We start from the raw sequence: 20,643 nt of genomic DNA on the forward strand, positions 1-20,643 counted from the left end.
TACACACATAATATCTAAATAAAAAACTACAAATCTAATGGTGTTTAACACTTACGTTAGTAGAAGAGATGGGTCGGCACACGTGGATGGCGGCTGGTTCCGAGGAACTGGTTCCTCCACCAAAACGTCATTCAAGAGGAGGTGACTGTAGCAGTGTTTGCAGGCCAGAATGACACCCTGGTCCATGGGCTATATGAGTGAGGTGGTGTTGGGCATCAAAAACTTCACTCTGATGCAGCCATCAGCACTTTTTAAGTCATCTGGAAATGTCTGACTGCATGGATACGGACATGGTGGAACCAGCCTTCAAATATTTCCTGGGTGAACCAGGCCTTTTTGTTACCATACCAGGACACAGGAAGATTATCCATAGAATTGTCACAGATGAGTTGCTGTAGTTCCTCTCTGAATGGCTGGAAACTCGCCACATAAGATTATCACTCTCACCAGCCATTGGTCTGTTGCTTATCCTGTGCTAGGATTTGAGGAGATAAGTTGGGAGCATCAGCCAATCACAGGTATCTCATGCAGTCACATGACAGTATTAGCCAATCACAGCGCGTGAGCCTTTGGCCTAAGTTACCCAAACAGCTAGCCCACCCATGTGCCCAACACACATCCCCATGTTGGAGCATGATGCAATCTCTCAGAAGTCCTGGAAAATACATTTCCATATGTCAATTAGGACACATTTTACATGTATTTGAACAACATTATCTTGCACGATTTGCTTCATTTTTGACATAGCGAAATATACCCCATCCTGGGCGGACAGCGTACGTAAATATACCCGCCAATAAAGGGTTAATATATACAGTATGCTCAGGGAATGAGGTGAGAAGAGAGAGGTTGTGGGAAGACTTACTGTAACAGGAGGGGTTAGTAGGCAAACATGGAGTGTCAGGAATGAATAGAAAGTAGAGATAAACTGAGGGATGAGTGAGAGTATGTATGATTTAAACTGAAATTCATAAGTGTATATGAAGATGAAGGTGAGATACAGTAATGGAGAAGATAGAGGATTGTTAGACTGTGATGGTGGATAAAAGAATAAAATATAAGTTGATTGGAAGAAAATTTACAAATGGTAGTAAAGGAGTATGGGAAAGGAGGAAGGTCTTAATGAATGGGAAGAAATGAACCAAGAAGGAGACAGACAAGGACAAATAAATCAATTTAATGGAGAAAGTGGAGTGCTTCAGATACCTGGGAGTGGATGTGGTGGCAAATGGAATGACAAAAAGATGGAGAGAAAGTAATGTAGAATGTATAAAGAAATGTTTGGAGAGAAACATATCTAACAAAAAATGGGTATCTACAGAGGTATCAATGAACCTCTAATTATTGTGAGGCTTTATAATATTCTGTATAGACTCGAGAAAAAGAAGCAAATTAGATATGACTTGACAGAATGGGCTTGAGTGTAGTATGTGTAGTGACTGAGCTGCAGATAATAAGAAATACTCAGGAGATATAGAAGAGAAAGAAGCAGAGAGTTGTGTGGAAAAATGAGAGAGGATAAGAAGTGAAAGATGGGTAGAAAAGGATGTTTATTTTAGAGATGATGTAAGGATGGTGTCAGTTGTGCTTGAGTGAGTGGATAGTATGGTGTCAGTTGTGCTTGAGTAATGCTGACTTGTATACAGTAACTGGAGTCATTGTTAAAGGGAAGTCTCATAGTAGAACATGTCATTTACAGCAGTATGGATGAATGATATTAGATACTGTAGATAGAAAATTAGTATGCATGTTTGTCTGGCCACCCCATATTAAGCAGGAAAAGGCTTGAATGAATACAGAAAAAATGAGCACATTATTAGGTGCAGTTGTTGATGGTAGAAAACCTCTTGTGTGAACTGTTATCTTGCCAGGGGTGTGAGGTAAACCATTAGCTGCTGGATGCTGAGACTCATGAGACCAGTGCTGTAGAGGTACCTGTCTCACCCCCTACACCATAGTGAAGTAGCTGTATTTTAACACACCCTCAATATTTTGCACACCATTTTGACTGAAAGCTGTCCAAACTTCTCTCACTTGCAGTACAGCATATCCATGGACTGAAATAAACAAAAGTACTGAACATAATTTTTTTTACTCCCCAAGACATTGGTTTTAATCACATTTTTATTGCTTTAGGTTTATGGATCCCATCATTCTATAACAAATTTTACCAGTGTCCTACATAACATGTTGAGCTTTTTTTGTTTTAATTGCAAAATACTGAAGTTGTGTTAAATATATGCTGTGTATGCATGTGTTGTACTGTGTATATATATATATATATATATATATATATATATATATATATATATATATATATATATATATATATATATATATATATATATATATATATATATATATATATATATATATATATATATATATATATATATATATATATATATATATATATATATATATATATATATATATATATATATATATATATATATATATATATATATATATATATATATATATACTATATATATATATATATATATATATATATATATATATATATTATAATATATATATTTAGTCCTCTCAGAGTCCATTCTTCACCCTCTTAGTGAGTGCCTCTGTCCACCAAAAATATAGCCTTCTCCTATAAACACCTGTAGTACAGTTCCCGTGTACAGTATTCTGGGTGACACCTTTATGCCTGTATATCCCGCTCTTCTACTGCCATAATGGTTTCTCTCCCTTAAATATATTTACAAAGATATTTGCTAATATTTTTTTTAATGACACAGTGTAAGTATGACTAAACTACCATTATCATACAGTGCTGTACTGTACTGTACAGTCTTGCTGTTTACACTCTTCTATGGTGAACATTTTCATTATTTATGGTATGTAAGTAAGGTTTAATAACAAAAGATGAAAGTACAATGAATATATTTTTGAATTAGCAGAATGTAGTTTTTTATAATCAGTAAATTATCTGGGTGAGTAATTCTCCAGACTCCATGAAAAATGTTTACAGTATGTGAAGTGTTCCTCCACTGCTCTCATTATTTGTTGCATCCTTCCATTTTCTGGTTCATTTAATGGTCTGGATAAGCATTTGTTTTCTGATGTTCTCCAGGCAAGAATGTTAATACAGTAATATACTGTACCCCAGTCATGAAGTACTGTACCTTCACTGTCATCCTCTCTTCCCTGCTTTCATTATGCATTTTCCAGCAAAGTGTTGAACGCTGTACCTGGCACAATAAATTTTATCATTTTGATGGCATAGCTTTTATGGACTTGACTCATGTTGGTAAGTTATGGTTTACTGCTTGCTTTTATTAAAATGTATTGATGAAAATATTATTTTGCCATGTCCATTTTGTATGTTAGCCATTAACTTCCAATTTTACCTCTCTTAATGTTATTTTTCACATCATTTATACACAAAATAAACACAATAGGAAAAATGAAGAATGGTTTTGACCTTTCACTACATTTTTCAATTTTCCTTTTTTAAATGTTAGTGGAAGGCATACCACCAAATGGTAAGGCTTATAAGGCTTTTTTAACAAATGCATGGGATGCCAAAAGCTTACTACAGTTGAATGAGGTTCCTGGCATCATGAAGTGTTCATTGCCAGGAGGTCTAGAAGAGCCTCATCCATAGAGAGCCCATCATTAGCAGACCCATCAGTCAAGACCGTAGTGTTTTAGAGTTAGTTTTTACTCATATTTTAGAAATTATAATGAAAAGCCTACTGGATATTTTTGCTTGTCAAATTTAATGAGCATTGTGATTGACTGTTTATTAAACATTTTTGTTTTACTTCTTCATGTATTTTAGTCTAACATATTGAAGTGCAGCTGTACTGTTAGCCTAGTTCACTGCAGCTGGTTAGTGATAACAAGCTTCTTAAGTAACAAGTGAACAACAAAACAATGTGATGTTCACAATGTTACCTTATGGCATACAGAGTATAGGCAGGATTTTGAGATTATTAATCACTTTTGTGTAATGTTTAATTTGTTTTCTGATTTTTACCAATGTTACCTTTCAACAAAAAATATACAGTAACTACTTTGCTAAATAAAATCACACAGAGTATTTGGGGCTTTACTGTGGGAGAGAACTACAGTAACAGTGCAGAACACAACTACTGTACAGTATAGCAGAAGTGAGTGAGTAGAGGAAGGGAGAGCCTATAGTTGCTCTTGATCTTAACCATTTTACATTATGATGGGAAAAGGTTTGGAAGAGTATGAATAATAAAGTACTTGGCTACAGTTAATGATAATTATTATAAAGTGATTAATTGACATGAAGATTAAGGTAAATAGAAATGTAATTATTCTATTATTTTATTCATACAGAACTGTACTTTAGGGTATAAATAGAATAATCACATACTGTACTGTATGTAAGTGTAGTGACCATTAGTTTTTTGGAGATGTTCATGATTGTTGAAAATAACAAGTGACTAATTATTGTTAAATACGTACATTTAAAAGAGATATTTCTTGATCCAAAAATTACTTTATGAAATTATAGACTTGATTTTTTTTTTAACTACTGAATGGCTTAAGTTGTAAAGGAAAACCAGCAATGACTTATAATTACTGTATTTCATAAACATTATCAAAATACAAATTGAATCAAAATTTTAATACTGTACATACACCACACCCAACAATGTGTTAATTCCATAACTTCAGTTTATGGTACAGTTGCGGAAATATGTGGTAACCCGTGTATCCAAATGTCAACGTCGCAGTAGTAGCATCACTATTTATGAATTAATGGATATTGGTCGTGTAATGACGGACGTGATTGGTGGATAGGTTTGTTATACTGTAGGACTAGGTCATATAGATTGGCTGTTTGGAGAAACGAGTTACCACAGAGGATGTAGGAACACATTTCTCCAACTGTACAAAAGAAGATAATTATGTGACTTTAGTATATCCAGAGGTTTATTGAGGTGACAGTAAATATGATAAAACAAGATAAAATAAGTCACCTTTCTTATAATCTTCTTAGTTGTTTGTTTGCAGCTGTCATTGTGTATGTCAGTCACCTGTCGTAAGGGTGTTGTGTGCACCTTTTTATCATGCAATTTTTTAATTGTCAAAAAAAAATGGACCTTTTTTCAATACAGTATCAAGTATAACTCCTCAGCTACAAATTTATGATAGTGCCAACTATTAAGGAAGATTTGGGCAATTTTATCTCCATGACCTTCATATGTTGTGTAAAAGACTTAAAGAACATGGTCTTACTACTGGTCCTAGTAAATGTTACTTTGATTACTCAAAAATCAAATACAGTGAAACCTCGCTTTACGCGGTCAATTGAACCCACGGAGGCCGCCGTAAAGCGGGAAATGTGTAAAGTGAACAACAGAACATATGGGATTAATTGAAATAGAGACTGGGCCGACCCCCAAACTCCACTTTTTTCAGACACAATACCTACGTTGTAGTAAAAATAACTTCTTAATTTTATGATGGTATGCACACACAATTAATAATTAAGAGAAATATCAATAATATTATAGGTTTTTAACACTTACATTATTGGCCCTCACCTGTATCACTTGTATCACTATCCACCACAGAGGCTTGCAGGGCCTCTTTGTCAAACCCCTCAAAGTCCATATAAGTCCATATCCTCACTATCACTGACTTGGGCCGGCTGTGGTGGGTGGCGGGTGAAGAACTTGGTAATGTTTTGATGACTGGGCGACCTTGTGCGCACCCTGCCCGCGCCGCTCTCCGCGTAAAAGAGTACATGCACCACGTAAAGTGAGCATTCCGGGTCTGGCAGGGTACCGCGTAAAGGTGGAAACGCGTAAAAAAAACTGCGTAAAGCGGGGTAATACTGGACTGTGTTTAGGATTTTCTCGGTAACAACTGTCTCACTACACAGGAAAACAAAATACCTTATCTGCTATTGTTAACATACCATTAGCAGTCACTAAGAAACAACTAAGATCATTGTTGGACACATCATCATTTTACACAAGATTTATTCCAAACTTTGCAGATATTGCTGCCCCACCGAACTCACTCACAAAGAAATTTAGCAGTAATAAACTTGATTGGCGTGATGATCAAAATTCATAGTTTCAATACTCTTGAGGAGAAACTTGCAGAGAAGTTTATTCTATTATTACCTGACTGTTCTAAAAGTTTTACCTCGGAACCGATGCATTTAATATCCATTAAGGGACTGTATTACTCTAGGGAGTTAGCAATGTATTCATGCCTATATTTTTTCTAGAAGAATTTTACTTGAAAGGGAAATAATTGTGCAGGTATAGAAAGAGAATGTCTTACTATTGTTTGGGCTATACAGTATACAGGGGGTTCCCCGACTTCAAAACACCCGCCGATACGAACGGGGTTAAACTTGCAATTTATAGTACAGTACCTGTATTTTATTTACCTGATGACTTATATTTTACTTTCATTTTCTGTATTTTGCTATTCTAATTCTTCTTTTGTCTTAAATTAAGTGATTTTAGGTGTATATAAGGACTTAAGCTATGATATAGTGGGATTTTAAACATTGTTCTGTAAGTAAGGTATGCACATAGCATGTGTTCTGACTTACGTACAAGTCCGACTTAAGAACGTACTCAGGAACGGAACCCATTCGTAACCCGGGGACCACCTGCTATAGAAAAATTTAGAAACTACTGTACCTGTATGAAACAGAATTTGTACTTTTAAAGGAATGATATGTTAATGTAAATAGTAGGACTATGAGGGAAGTGCACTATGATGGGATGTTGTGCATTTAAAAACAGCAATACTGTAGGTAAAATAAGAGAATTAAGATGCATAGATTCCCAGCACGGAGGTTAGGGGCCAGCCACCCTCCAAAAACTCCCATCTACCTTTGATATATCTTTGTCGTGCACACAGTCAAGCAAGAAAATAAAGCAGACATATAAAGCAAGCAGAATAAGCCTTAAATAAGCAAAGTAAAGCATAAATTGAGATTGTTATTTACCTGTGTTGAGGATGGTAAAGGTGGTCTCGGGTGGCAAGTTTAAGTCTCTACCAGTATTAGTATAGGAGGAAACTGGAGTTCGGGAAACCTGTGATATTTGATAGGGTCAAGCAGGACTCGAACTCTTGATAGAGTACTGAAAGATAAGCGCATTACCACTGTGCAGCCAAGACCAAACAATCCCTCAACCCCCATCATGAACAAAGTGATATAATAGTCAGTTTATGTGTACGTGTGAGCATTAGTTGTGTGTCTGTACTCGAATGTATAATTGATTCATCTAACAATAATAAAAAAATTCTTATAAATGTTGTGATGAGTGATGTACTTGTCAAAATGGTAATTCTGATGATATCTGGCCAGAGTAAATACCCTTTGTGTTCTTTACACTGCATGGTAAAGCCAGGGGATGTGTCCCCTTCAGATGACTTGTTACTTGTGTTACCAGATTAGGGTTTTCTTCACAAACTCTGGATACAGTAGAAAAAGTTTATTTTTTATCTTTATTATTATAAATATTCTTATAATTAATGGCTTTTCTGATATATTTGTATGAAAATATCAGAATTCTTATACTATACTATGCTGTATTGAGAATGTTATTGATGCAGTAACAACAGTGTAACAACACATTCTGTCATTTTTCTTCATTTACTGGTTAGTTCTGATGATTTTTGTGACTACTGTATATTTATGCAACTGAATGTTGCATGTCAGAGCATTAAATATGGTATATATTAAAGGCATGGCTCAAGTATGCATAAGAGCTTGCTTTTATCCTTATACTTGTGCATGAAGGTGCATGTATAGAAGTGATGCCCAGGTTAATGATGGCTTCAACCTTATACAGTACTGTACTAACATAATAAAACTCCTCTCATTATTGTAGATTAGTTTTTGCTTCATCTATTTGGTTTTATAGTAGGGAATGACATATTATAAACCAAGTATATTACAGGTGACCTGTTTCTAATTAGGAAGCAACTTATAATAGTTGTCGGTGAGACCATTGATAATGATTCTTCATGTGCATACATTATTACTATAATTCCTTCATGCAAATTATTTTAAAACAGTTATTAAAAATACAGAAAGCTTAATAATTAATGCAGTTATGGTTAAAAAAACTGTTATTGCATCAGTACTGACCATCTGCCACCACATTAGTGTATCTTTTTTGTCTTCATGTAGACACCAACATATTTGTCCTGCATTCAAATATTTATTGTGTATGAACACAGTCCCAAAATGTAGAGAGGAGTAAGGTAATTCATACTGTATGTAAAAATATTTCAAGGTAGTTTTAACACTTCAGTTGGTACAGTTGTACAAGACTGAAAGAAAATAATTTATAAAATTATGAAAGAAATACAAGGAGGTTGAGAAAGTTGATGATGATTGAAAGACTGAACACCAGAACTCAAGTAGAGAGCAAAACACTGTAAAGGGGAGCACTGTATACTGTACAGTACAGTTTACTGAAATATATTAATTACAGTATTGTATATAGGGTTACTACACTACTATACACCTGGCAAATCAGCTAGAACAGACAGAGTGTTGCCACCCTCCACCATGGTGGGAAATGTTCTGCAGGAGTGAAAAGTAAACCTAACACAACATTACATAACCTGATGTCTTTTCAGTTTTTAAGGTGATGAAACAAGGTTGGGATCACCTGAAGATTAGACACCCCAGTTTATTTCACTTGTTAATTAAACACCTTAATGCTAACTTAGCCTAACCTAACCTAACCTTATCCCCAGATAGCATTAGGGTGTTTATTCATCTAGTTGTGATGTTTAGTTGTCTCGACTGACACCCATAGTATTACCATACCTATTAACACTATAATTATAAATGAATAATTTTTATAATCTTGAGACTAAGACTGAACTTCCACTCACTGTTCTTAATAACAAAACCAATAGTATTGACACATACAGCATCCCTCACTATCCAAATGGTTAGGTTCTTTGAAAACCTTCAGTATGTGAATGTTCATATAGAGAATAACTTAATATATGGGAGAAATAGGGTTTGGTTCCCCATTGACAAGAATCTCCAATATTATACCTGAAAAATTAGAATGGTTAAAAAAAAAATACTGTACAGTAAGTTTGTACTGTACCTAACTACAGTACTGTAAATTTGTACGTACTTAACTTTTGTAATTTACTATGAATATTTAGCTTTTCTAATTTAATACTTAACACATTAACAAATTAATAAAATATACAGTACTGTACAGAAAATTTGGTACAGTAGAGTACATTACCTACAGGAAGCATCAGTGTTATAAGTGAGTGTAGTTTTTGTATGGTGCAAATAGAATATTCATGTAAGTAAATATTCATAAAGTGAATGATCGTACAGTACATTACTGCGCTGTATTTAGAATTTGTCATAAAATTTGTGTTTTCATTCAAGTTTTTATCAAATCGGTAGAATATTTTCATGTCATCCAGTCTCAATGCTCCACTTTACTGAGATACTGGGGACACTCTTGTAGCCAACTGTTACATAATTAATATAAGACTAGTAAAAAAATGGAATACAGTACATTAAGACTTTATGATCATAGTTTGGCTGAAGATTACTTGCAGTAGGAAAGGATGTGAAAGACAAAGGCTCTTAAGTGGAGTCTTTACTGTACTGTACTGACTTCAGGCTATATGAAGAATATAATGGTTGTGTTATATTTCATATATTTGTAAACTTTGTTGTTCATATTTTGACCACACACACACACACACACACACACACACACACACACACACACACACACCTAGTTGAATTGGTACACATTATCTTTTACAGTTGGTAGGCTTTATGTATGCATATGATATATCAAAATACTGGGACTGTAACTCATACTGTACAGTACTGTACTGTACTCTAATTGACATTGTCACTAGCATAAAAAACTTGTATTTTCATAAGATTTAGTTGGTGCACAAATCCTTTATGTAGCAACATGTCACCTCAAACTACATGGATAACTCTAGCATACCATTTGTAGGTGAGTCTTTATTTGTAGGATTATACAGTATTATTATACAGTATTGTAAGACATAATTCATTAATACAGATGTTTCAACTTAAAAGCTTTGATGTACAGTGTATGTACAGCACCTACATCTTAGTCATGTTAGAAAACAACATTTCTGCTTCACATAAGATTTTAAAACTCCTTTACAAAGACTATACAGTATATCATATCAGAAAATATATATATTATACTGTATAGCATTTAAGATGTGTTACTCTTCAAATTCTCTACTTAGCTTATACACATACTGTTCTGTATGTTCAACTTACTTATTTTCATTATTATCAAGTGTAAAGTTTTTAATTATTGATAAAGAGAATTCCTCCATCAACAATGAGTTTGACAAATATTTACAATGTCTTTAGCATCTCTACATCCTCAGACGAGTCCGTAGCTTCCAGCAATGTCTGTTCTCTAAAAATGACAAAAGCTCAGTTATGGGTTATTATACAGTACCTTAAATGTAATATATTATGTAGGAGAATATTAGGTAATTCTCTTTCATTATATATCAATATCAAAAGCTTCTACTGTACTGCATCCCTTTAAAAAGTTTTGATGCATAAAGCTTCAGGATTTTTCAAAGGAAATTTTTGCTAACAATAAGACGATCATGACACACAGGAATTACTTTCTTATCTCCTACCTAAATGATTTGTCAATAATATATATCAAATGTTCTATTTTGCACAACATGAGAACAGACTAAGTATTTATTCTGTGAACTAAGGCGAGGGTCTTATTACAGGTTGGAAGCCTCTGCTGTGCCAGATTGAAGAATGTGATGGTGATGGTACCAATGAAGCTGTCAAAGTTTGTCTTGATCATGCTGTCTGTCTGGGAGCATGTCCAGACAGTCCTCCTCCTCTTTATATCTGTATGGACTGTGTTGAGGACATCAAGAGAGAACATTGCACTATTGACTTTTTTGATATTCTTATGCCAATGGCTCAAGTATCAGCTACATGTGAGAATAAGGTATGACATGGTTCATACTGTTATGTAACATCCACTATGACTGGAGCAAGTACTATAGATACAGTACTGTATCTAGTTTACAGGAGTGCACCATTAAGTGAGATTCTCCTGTCATATGTTAAGAAAAAAGTGTGAAAGTTGTGGCAAATTTTCTCAGGACTAAGAGTCTCAGTCAGACATAGGGAAGATCAGCACTGACTTATGAGTTATGGAGAGACAGTATTCTGTACTGTACTTTACGACTGAATTTCTAAGAGATGCTAGAAAAAAATTATTTAATATGGGAAAAAAATTATTTAATTTGTATGAAATCAAAATTGAAATAATTCCATTTTGCTACTATTAATAATTTTTATCTCTATTCAAAATACATACTGTAGGAAGTTTGTTCTTACTAATTTCAGAATTGTCGGTCAACTGAGAAGAATGCTATTGCCACATGTTTTAGTATGGAATGTGCAAGTTACAATGGTAACAAACCTATTCGATACTGTAGTCAGTGCAACAACATTCGCCACAATAATCGACGCGGGACTGATCACATTGTGCATACAACCATTGGTTCACCTTGGGCAATGGAGCCACAAATGCAAAATTATACCATTGAAGCAATTGTGAGGTAAGTTGTGAAATAATACAGTGCTTGGTGTTAGGACTTTGGTACAATATCAACCACAGTTATAGAATTATCTAACATACAGTACAGTATTAGCTTCATATATTATAGTAACTTATTGCTTGATGATTGTATTAAAGCTATGATATTATTCATTTACAGCCTTCTAAATGAAGCTCAACCCCTTGGTGATAAAACAAAATGTAAGGATCAGGACCGGCTCAACAGGGCTGGTCTCCTGGATGATATTGATAAGGTTAGTGTCCTGTGTTGTACTGTACTGTACTTGGTCCACTTCAGGAATCTCATGATATTTTCGTCCTTTATATCTTCTTTATAAACTTTCTACAGTGGTCCCTCAGTTAACGAGCACAATTCGTTCCAGAAGGTTGTTCGTTAACCGAAAAATTCGTTAACCTGAAACCATTGTTTCAATGGGTTTTTGGGTATTTGGTTCCAGCTCACTGAAAATTACACGATTTTATCCCACTTTCCACTGTAATACATACGTCATTTCAGCAAAAATATTACATTTCCATATTCTCAGAAATAAATAGTAGTTTTGCTGAAACGTGATGTATTTCAATGTAAATTAGGATAAACTAAATGACGAAAACAAAAGACTTTACCTAACCTTCCGATGTTCAAGAGATGTTACTCTTTTTTTTAATAGTTTTCGGTTAAAATACTGTTATATTAGTGATATTCTATTCATACTGTGCTTGATATAATACATTCACGGAAATGTAATATTTTTGCTGAAATGACGTACGTATTACAGTGGAAAGTGGGATAAAATCGTGACGAAAACAATTACTTTCTCTTTCTTTTGTTCAAAAGATGTTACCGTAATCGCTTTTCGAATGGTTTTCAGTTAAAAAACTGTTGTATTACAATAATATTCCCTCCTAATTGATTTGAATAAATACTTGAATGGAAATATACAATATTTTTGTTGAAACTACCCGTGTTTCAGTGTAAAGTGTCGTAATAATAAATGGTAAACAATTTGCTTTCGGCACTCGGTGTTTCAGGCATGGCGAGCCTCAGTTTATAGGACGTAGAGCATTTTTATTGAGGGTTTTGTGGTTCCATTACCCCCAAAAGTTTGGGTCGACCTTCTGTATAAACGATGAATATCATAAATTAACGATTTCTTGGTAAAAAATCAGGGTCAACCTATAAACGAGGGAGGGTTATAGACGAGTATATACGGTAACCGAGGCGCTCGTTAACCGAGGCATCACTGTATAGTCATACAGATGTTTCTCTACTAGAGATTTTTTTCTCACATTCAAATTATATGACATAATTTGATCCAGGTTTTTGACATTATTAGACCTCACCTTTTTCTCTCTTACCTTCTTCATCATTCTGCATCCTTTCTTGATTACACTGTACTGTTCTGTACTGTACTGATCAATTCCTAAACAGAGTGATGGATTATCTCCGGAGGAAAGCCGCTTATTGAGTCGGTATGGTGTGTGGTTGGTCGTGGGTTTGTGTGCTCCGACACCAGATACACCTATCGAGATGCTAGGACGTATCATAGCTGCTCTGTGTCATTGGTTCAATGCCACACAGTATATTCCAGATGGTTAGTAGTGATTCCCTTTAATCACTATGTGAAAATTAGCTTAATTTGCCTCATCTGTTTTGTACAGTATGCTTGAACTTATTTATATATTTATAGTTTTCAGTTGAAATAACAATTAGTGTACTGGTATCAGTACTGTATACTGTATGGTAATAATATTTGTATTTATTCTCTAAAGCATATTTTATAAGTGCTCATCTTATTCATGGACTTAAAAGGTAATTGTAAATAATATTTTAGATCAACAAGGAACTGCAATTGAAAGGCTTAAGTCAGAGAATATCCACAACTGGCTTCAAGAAGTGTGCAAGACTCACTTTGAGGTGTTTGTATCCTGCCTCATGCCTCATCCTGTTGAATATGCCAGAGTTGGAGGTCACTGGTATGTTGTCTTTACTTTAAAACTTCAATCTCTTTTTTCCCTCTAACTGACACTCTGGGACAGACACACCTCATCCAATGGAGTACGTACGGTATTCATACCGGTTGTGTTTAATTTTCATAGTAAACTTTCAACGTGATGTAAACCTTACTGAAGATACAGTATGACTCTCTTAATGTTGACAGAGTCTTCATGGGAACCAAGACCCCTGGGAAATATTTAGAATCAGTTTCTAATTATTTCAGGAGGAATAAAACTCCAAGCTCCTTTTACCTGCATTCCTTAGCATTGGTCATGACACTTGACTTATGGTATATGTTTGCACGAGGAAGAGTAAAAATCCTTCACATCTTATTTGTTTCCAATATAATCCTTTCATTTTTTTAGTCTTTCTTACTTGAATGAAGGAAGTGAGGTGTTAAGTTCCAGATATTTAGAGTGTCATGGAAATACAATACTGCATGTGTTTTACTCAACATATATCCCCTTGAATTATATAAAGAACCATTGTGAACTTTCTTCAGGCACTGTTAATACTGTCTATGTAAGATTTTGATTATTGAAAAAGTATGAAAAGTGGTTTCTTACTCTTGTTAATTATTTTTATTACCAGGGATACACTTGCAACCCGAACTGATCACATTAAAGAAGGATTTAACCGGTTGTTTTGCTTGGTGCCGTATGAATTAGTTACAGTCCAAGTGTGGGACCGCGTTATGCCTCACTGGATGGAAGCCATTCATAATGAAATACCAGAAGAAGAATTACCTGAACTAAAAATAACACTTAGGTAAGTTTTTGTAGTTTACCTTTACATTGTTTGTATTAGTAGTTATTAATATTCCTTTTTCTCCTGACTATATCTTTGTTGTTTAAGTTCCTTGGGTATATCTATACATTGCACCACTTGTCTTACTTGAAAAATGTAAGACAAATGTTGTTATTGTTGTATCCTGTAGACTTTATGGGTAAAATCTTGTGTTTCTTTGGGCCAACTCCAAGAAATTAATTGGGAAGTACAGTAAATTTAATGGCTGCTGTATTGGTAGGCAGGTCAGAAGCGTGGACACTTTCAGCAGCCTTCAGAAAGAGGTTGGAGGCCTTTGAAATGTGATGTTATAGGCAAATGCTAAGAATAAGCTACACTGACAGGAAAACAAATGAAGAAGTACAGAACTAAGATAAGCAAAATCTTCCAGAGAAACACTTTAAATTAACAGGAAAAGAAAATATATACTTTGGTCACATAATTAAGAATAAGGGAATAATATAAAAAATATAAATGGACCAAGGTGAAAGTAGGAGGGCCAGGGGAAGGCAGAGACTGGGATGGATGAATTAAATTAAAAGCTGTGTCCCCAGAGAGATACAAAACCTTAGAGGATTAGTAAAAACAGCCCGAGAACGTTTAGAGTGGAGGACTGTGGTCGCCAACCCTCAGACATGAGGACCGTACTCTGATTGGTATATTGATTGAGTCTGGCCACTATTGTGAGGTTCGTTTGGGTCATTCTGGGAGTTTTTATATGATGTAAACAAACAGAGCTGCCACATCTCACAAAACACGCCAATCACTGTGACTGTGGTTAACTGTACAATAAGCCACCTCTCGCTGTCTATCCCTTTACAGTACAGTTCCACACACACATCTCCATTTTCACTCCTTTTCTCAAGCATAATGTGTCTCACTCTGGTTGTCCATTTCTTATTTAGTTTTCACTTCCTCCTGTGCCACATAACTCACGCCCTCACATTCTCCCACCTTCTGATTTACTTGCCCCTTGTTCATTCTCTGGAGATGTTCAGATTACAGCTGCTCCTCGACTTACGACGGGGTTAGGGACCCAAACCCAGGTCGTAAGTCGAATTGGTCGTATTGGTCGTAAGTTGAAAATGCTTAAATAATACATAGAAAATCTAAAATGGGTGTCTCTTTTTCTTCTCAGCACCACAAAACTCTCATTTTAAGCTTGCCAGTCATTTTAAAGTGAATTACAAATGAAAAATTTGTCAGTACACAGCGCAATCACTAACGTTGGGACTCAAAAATACGTAATTTGAAAAAATTTTGGTACGACTGAGGCGGTCGTATGTCCGGGTGGTCGTAGGTCGAGTACGTCGTAAGTCGAGGAGTAGCTGTATTTTATCCTCTATCTTTGGAACTTTTAATAATTACCTGTACTGTACTTCTATAATTTTGTTTTTGTCTGTAAATATTGATTTTCTAAATATTTTCATTTTAGCAAGCTGTTGGATTCTGACATGAGCCCACTTGGATTTGATGCAACACAGATGTACAAGTTTATTAGTGTTCGTTTTACCAACACCAGCGGCTCAGTCCAGGAACAAACTCTGTCGTGGCTACAGGTAATATACAGTACATGTATATGTACCGTATACTGTACTTATACTTTTATTTCACTGTTGTAGCTGTATCCTGTTGCTCTCTTTATTGATGTTGCTGAACTCTCCCCTTCTGGTTCCTCCCTTCCTTTGATCCTACTCACATAAAAATTGTTAAGAAGTACAGGTACACCGCCGATTATCCGGGAACTGATGGTCCTGCACCTCCTTTAGTCCAGACAAAATTATGAGAGGGCACTTAACTTCCCTCCCAGCCAAGGTGAAGGTAGTTTTAGGCTTAAAGTTTTCATCTTATAAAATGTAGCTGACTAGATTTGGCAGAATATAAATTGCATTGTTGGAATCCTTGTAAGATAGTGATTAATTTGAGTATAAACATCACATAGTAGTTTGCACAAGAGATAAATTTTTTAGTTTAGTGTAGTACATTTGTGTACAAAGTGTGTACTGTCCAGTAATGTTGCTCAAAATTATGACTTTTTCGCATTTCATTTACATTTAATATTTGTTTAATTTAAGTTTCTAGCAGTCCATGGTGCTTTAGAGACACAGGAGGTGTATCATTAGTGGGTCAGAGGTGTATTGTTGAATTATTATTTCCTGACCTCGGTTGGTGCAGCAAAACTGATAATCCAGCATGGCTTTGGAACCAAGGGTGCCAGAAAATTGGTGGTGGACCTGTAGTGATAATATAGTTTGTATTCGATTAATGGAACAATGGTAGAATGACAAAGGATGGACTCACTGACTCATTCACCTGATATGTGTACATGTGATGTTGCTTATTTCATACGGGGGATTTTTCATGTATTTCAGGCAGTGGTTGATACAAAGTCACTTCTGTGGTATAGACAAGCAAATACATTGGTTTCAGAGTGTAGTAATAAGTTGGTGAGTGGGATTATTAGGTGAGGAATGGATGAGTCAGTACAGTATTGGTGAAAAGAGAGAACGATTACTAGAGGCACAGATCAGAAAAGATGTACTGTATTTAGACATAGGTACAAAGTTTAATAGACACAAGTGAAGATATGGGAGGAGACAGATACATGTTTTAACTAATAATATGATCTGGTTTGCTATTTTCAGATTTTGACTTCTCTGAATATTGTAATTCCAATGAGTTTACTGCTAATGATATTCCGTGAAGGTGTATCATCGCTGTGTAGTCCACCAGCACCCACAAGAAAGACAAGTTCCTCTGGTAAACAAGATTCATCAGTGCTGGGTGAGTTAGTTATGAAAATATTTGTATATGCCACTTGGCTTCTTTTTTTTTGGGGGTCAGTGGAGTGTGGGATCTTGGTTACTCTAAGCTGTCTCCCGTGTGTAGTGAAATGGATGATAAATATTAGGTGGTCCAGCAGCGAGATGCTTAAATGTAAGATGTGAATTCCTATTTTGTGGCTGTTGTTGAGTGTACAGGGTGAGAGGGTGACATGCTGAGACTAGAATACCCTTCTGCCTTAAATAATAACTAGTATTTCCGAGGATCCAATTTTTAATAAAAGATATATAGATATATTGGGAAGGGAAGGTGTTTACAGTATCATTGAAAGGTTAATTATTGACTCTCACTCTAGATTGTGTTGGAGTAATAACAAAGTCATCCATGGAGGTTGTAGCCATAAATGTAAACATAGAGGAACAGTACCTGTAGTTCAACAACAAATTTACAGTTTCCATCTTTTAGCCCCAGTGTTGTACTGTTATAGTTGTTGCCAGAAACTACTTATTGTACTCAACATTTTCTTATCACCAGAGCCTGTGGTTGAAGATGATTCACACAGTAGTTCAGCTCTTTCCGAGGATGAACGGCCACCCTCGGATCACCCCGAGGACCACTACTCAGACCCCGAGCTCAACCTCACTTGCTTTGTTCTCATGCTGGATGTTTTGTTTAAGCAGGTGGGCTTCACCTCTGGTTGTTCTTTGGATGTCTTCATAATTATGTACTTCATCTACAAATTGAATTTTAATTTATTAAAAGTAACATGGTACGCTGTACATGTGCTTTCAGTGATATTAGACAGTTCAGAACATCTTTGTTGCACCAATTGATGATGCTGATGAAAATGTCTTGAACATTAAACAGATGGAGGTACAAGAAGTTGAGAAGCACCAGGGGGTTGAGGGTCAAGAGAGTGTGGCAGTGATGGCACTTGTCTGTGACATGCTGAGTGCCTCTTGCCTGGCCCCACACACCTGTGATGGGGAACAAGAGTGTACTACTTGTGAACTCACAACAGCATTTTTCCAGCTAGAGATGGATGTTGTAGCATATCTGTGTCCCCGTGTTGCCATCCAGAACAATCGGGTGAGTGTTCCTCTGTTAGATCTGTCACCTCTCAGTGTGAAAAAAGTGATAGAGTGTGGCATTAAGATTCACGCAGGAGGTTTAACAAGCACAAAATGAAGAACACTTCATGGATGGTATATCTAAGGAAACACTTGTACCCTGTACTGTACATTATATGCTGTCTTCATGTGTACAGAGAGGATGTATGATAAATGTTAACTTTAGGAAGCTTTCAGTTTTTATATTGTGTATGGACACTTGTGATGAATGTGACCTTGAGAGAAGATGGTAATAGTTGGAGATAAACTTAAGAGATACATCGGGATACCCAAAGTATCCCTAGTTGTTTAATAGAGAATAGACTCCAAAGTATCTGTAATTCAAGTAACTGTAAGTTTGATTAAAAGTGGTTTTTTTACATTGCAGTATTTAAAGGTTAGTATGTAAAGCACCAAAATGTCATAGAACCATTAGGGTTCCAAGATATTTTAAGTACAGTACTTTAAAGTTCCTAAATTTTTAACCATTCACACATTTTAGGAACAGAGAAATGTAGATGATAAAAGTATTTATTGCATCTGTACAGTATTATGACAGTACTGTTTGTTATGGTGTGTTGGCACTTACTGAAAGGTCACATAGTCAGATTACAGAGTTTGGTTGCATATGTATGTATGTCCTTGTGTGTATGAATTTTTGTATGCTGACATACTTGTGTGGGTATCATTCATATTGTGTTTTTTGGTATTTCAGATATTTATGTACTGTATTTTGTTTATCATTTAACCATCAGGTCGCTGATATTATTCCTCAAGAAATGGAATCTTCACAAGCCACCAAAAGCCCTGAATTATCAACTCAAAATGCTCAGACTGGAAGTTATACTCAGTCCCCAAAACCTTGTCATCAGCTGCCGCCCCTTAAGGAAGGAGGACTCATGTCTGTGATGGCTAACATGCCTCAGGTATTACCGTACCTTATCTCGCTTTTGCTTTACGTCTATACTGTATATTTAATATTTTTTCTTAGTCTTATTCCTAAAACCTGATTTATTGTATTATAGTCCCTTTCTTTTCTAAAATTTCCCCTTATATATTGCTGTTCTTTATTCTCTTTAGTGCTTTTCATTCCTTCCACTTCTGGATAGGATGAATGTACATTTGTCTTCCTTTCCATTTAACAGTTGTTCTGTCTCTCTTTACATCCCATGTTTTTTTCAATATATTTCCATTTGTTCTTTTAGTTTTATCTAATCCTGTTTACCGAATTCTCTCCTAGGACACATTTCTCTCTTTAAAACCTTGTCCGAGCATTTCTTCCCATTTTTCACCATTTACATAAAAATCTTTTAAAATAATGTTAATGAAGAAGTTACTTGGGACAAATGTTAATGTACAGTCCAAGAAAAGAGTCGCGTCACTCCGGTGTTATGTTCTGAAACCCATGATGAAGAATTTGGGTAAAGTTACAGCAAAGCTTCAAGGTTTGAGTCTGAGCAGGGAACTTTACCCAAATTCATTGTACTGTACCATACAGTCTTTGACTATAAGGTACTTACCCAATGTTGACTAATTTTTATCAACTTTTTAAAAAGACACAAGAAGAACAGTGATATTATTTAAACTCATATTTTTCACTGTTTAATGAACATTTGTGTGTCCAGAAGTGTGGTGATATTAGACCCTGGTTGTTGTCACACAATACAAACAATAGAAATCTTTCTGCAATCAATTTGTTTCTTCAGATTGTTACAGCAACTGTGGAGACGGTTGGAGAATTAGACATTGCTCCTAACATACCTCAAGAACATGTGGTGAAAGCTGTAGCCCGGGCAGTCACACTAACTGAGGAAGATGTGGGTAAGTTAAGAAGAAAATTTTCTGTTTCCATTCTTTCTTCTCCTTTAATATTGTGTACATGTAGCTTGATATTTAGTTCTTCATAATTATATTTATAGGTTAGTGAAATACTTAGGGAAATGGCAAGGAAAAATTTTACTATTGGAAAACTGAATGAAAAGTGTCTTTGCTGAGGTGTTATGGTCAGATCATGTATTATGTGGTTTCTCTGTCAAGATTAATTTAGTGTTGTATTTGTTCCAGCTCACGCAACAGCAAATGTAGCGAAGCCGAGTGTGGTGGGTGAAGACGACGAACCTATTGATACCACTCAACACACTGATGATGATGATGATGATTTCTGGGTCACTTCTCAGGGCAAGTTCAAGTTCAGAATAGAAGACCTTCCTCCTCACTTGCAAGTTATTTATACATTATTAAATGTAAGTAAATTCCCCCCTGCCTTATTTATCCCCTTTCTTTCCCTATACTGTAGTAATCTCCCTGTTAGCCAGAATCCCCGGAACTCTCCAATAGCCGG

At 35.5% G+C, this 20,643-nt stretch overlaps 1 protein-coding gene across 1 annotated transcript in view; it reads left to right on the forward strand.

The window, feature by feature from the left end:
- Nucleotides 1–20,643, forward strand: part of LOC121873497 (protein unc-79 homolog) — a gene marked incomplete at its 3' end in the record, with an annotated part of 71,250 nt that overhangs the window by 15,210 nt on the left and 35,397 nt on the right. Inside the window, 13 exon segments of the mRNA XM_042377087.1 lie at nt 10,777–11,006; nt 11,411–11,625; nt 11,785–11,878; nt 13,057–13,219; nt 13,460–13,601; nt 14,215–14,391; nt 15,845–15,968; nt 17,055–17,193; nt 17,728–17,873; nt 18,061–18,282; nt 19,058–19,228; nt 20,009–20,123; nt 20,367–20,545. Of these exon segments, the coding sequence (XP_042233021.1) occupies nt 10,777–11,006; nt 11,411–11,625; nt 11,785–11,878; nt 13,057–13,219; nt 13,460–13,601; nt 14,215–14,391; nt 15,845–15,968; nt 17,055–17,193; nt 17,728–17,873; nt 18,061–18,282; nt 19,058–19,228; nt 20,009–20,123; nt 20,367–20,545 (2,117 nt within the window).

Source organism: Homarus americanus, unplaced genomic scaffold (assembly GCF_018991925.1).
Source record: "Homarus americanus isolate GMGI-L3 unplaced genomic scaffold, GMGI_Hamer_2.0 scaffold27959, whole genome shotgun sequence".
In the NCBI taxonomy this organism is placed as follows: Eukaryota; Metazoa; Arthropoda; class Malacostraca; order Decapoda; family Nephropidae; genus Homarus; species Homarus americanus.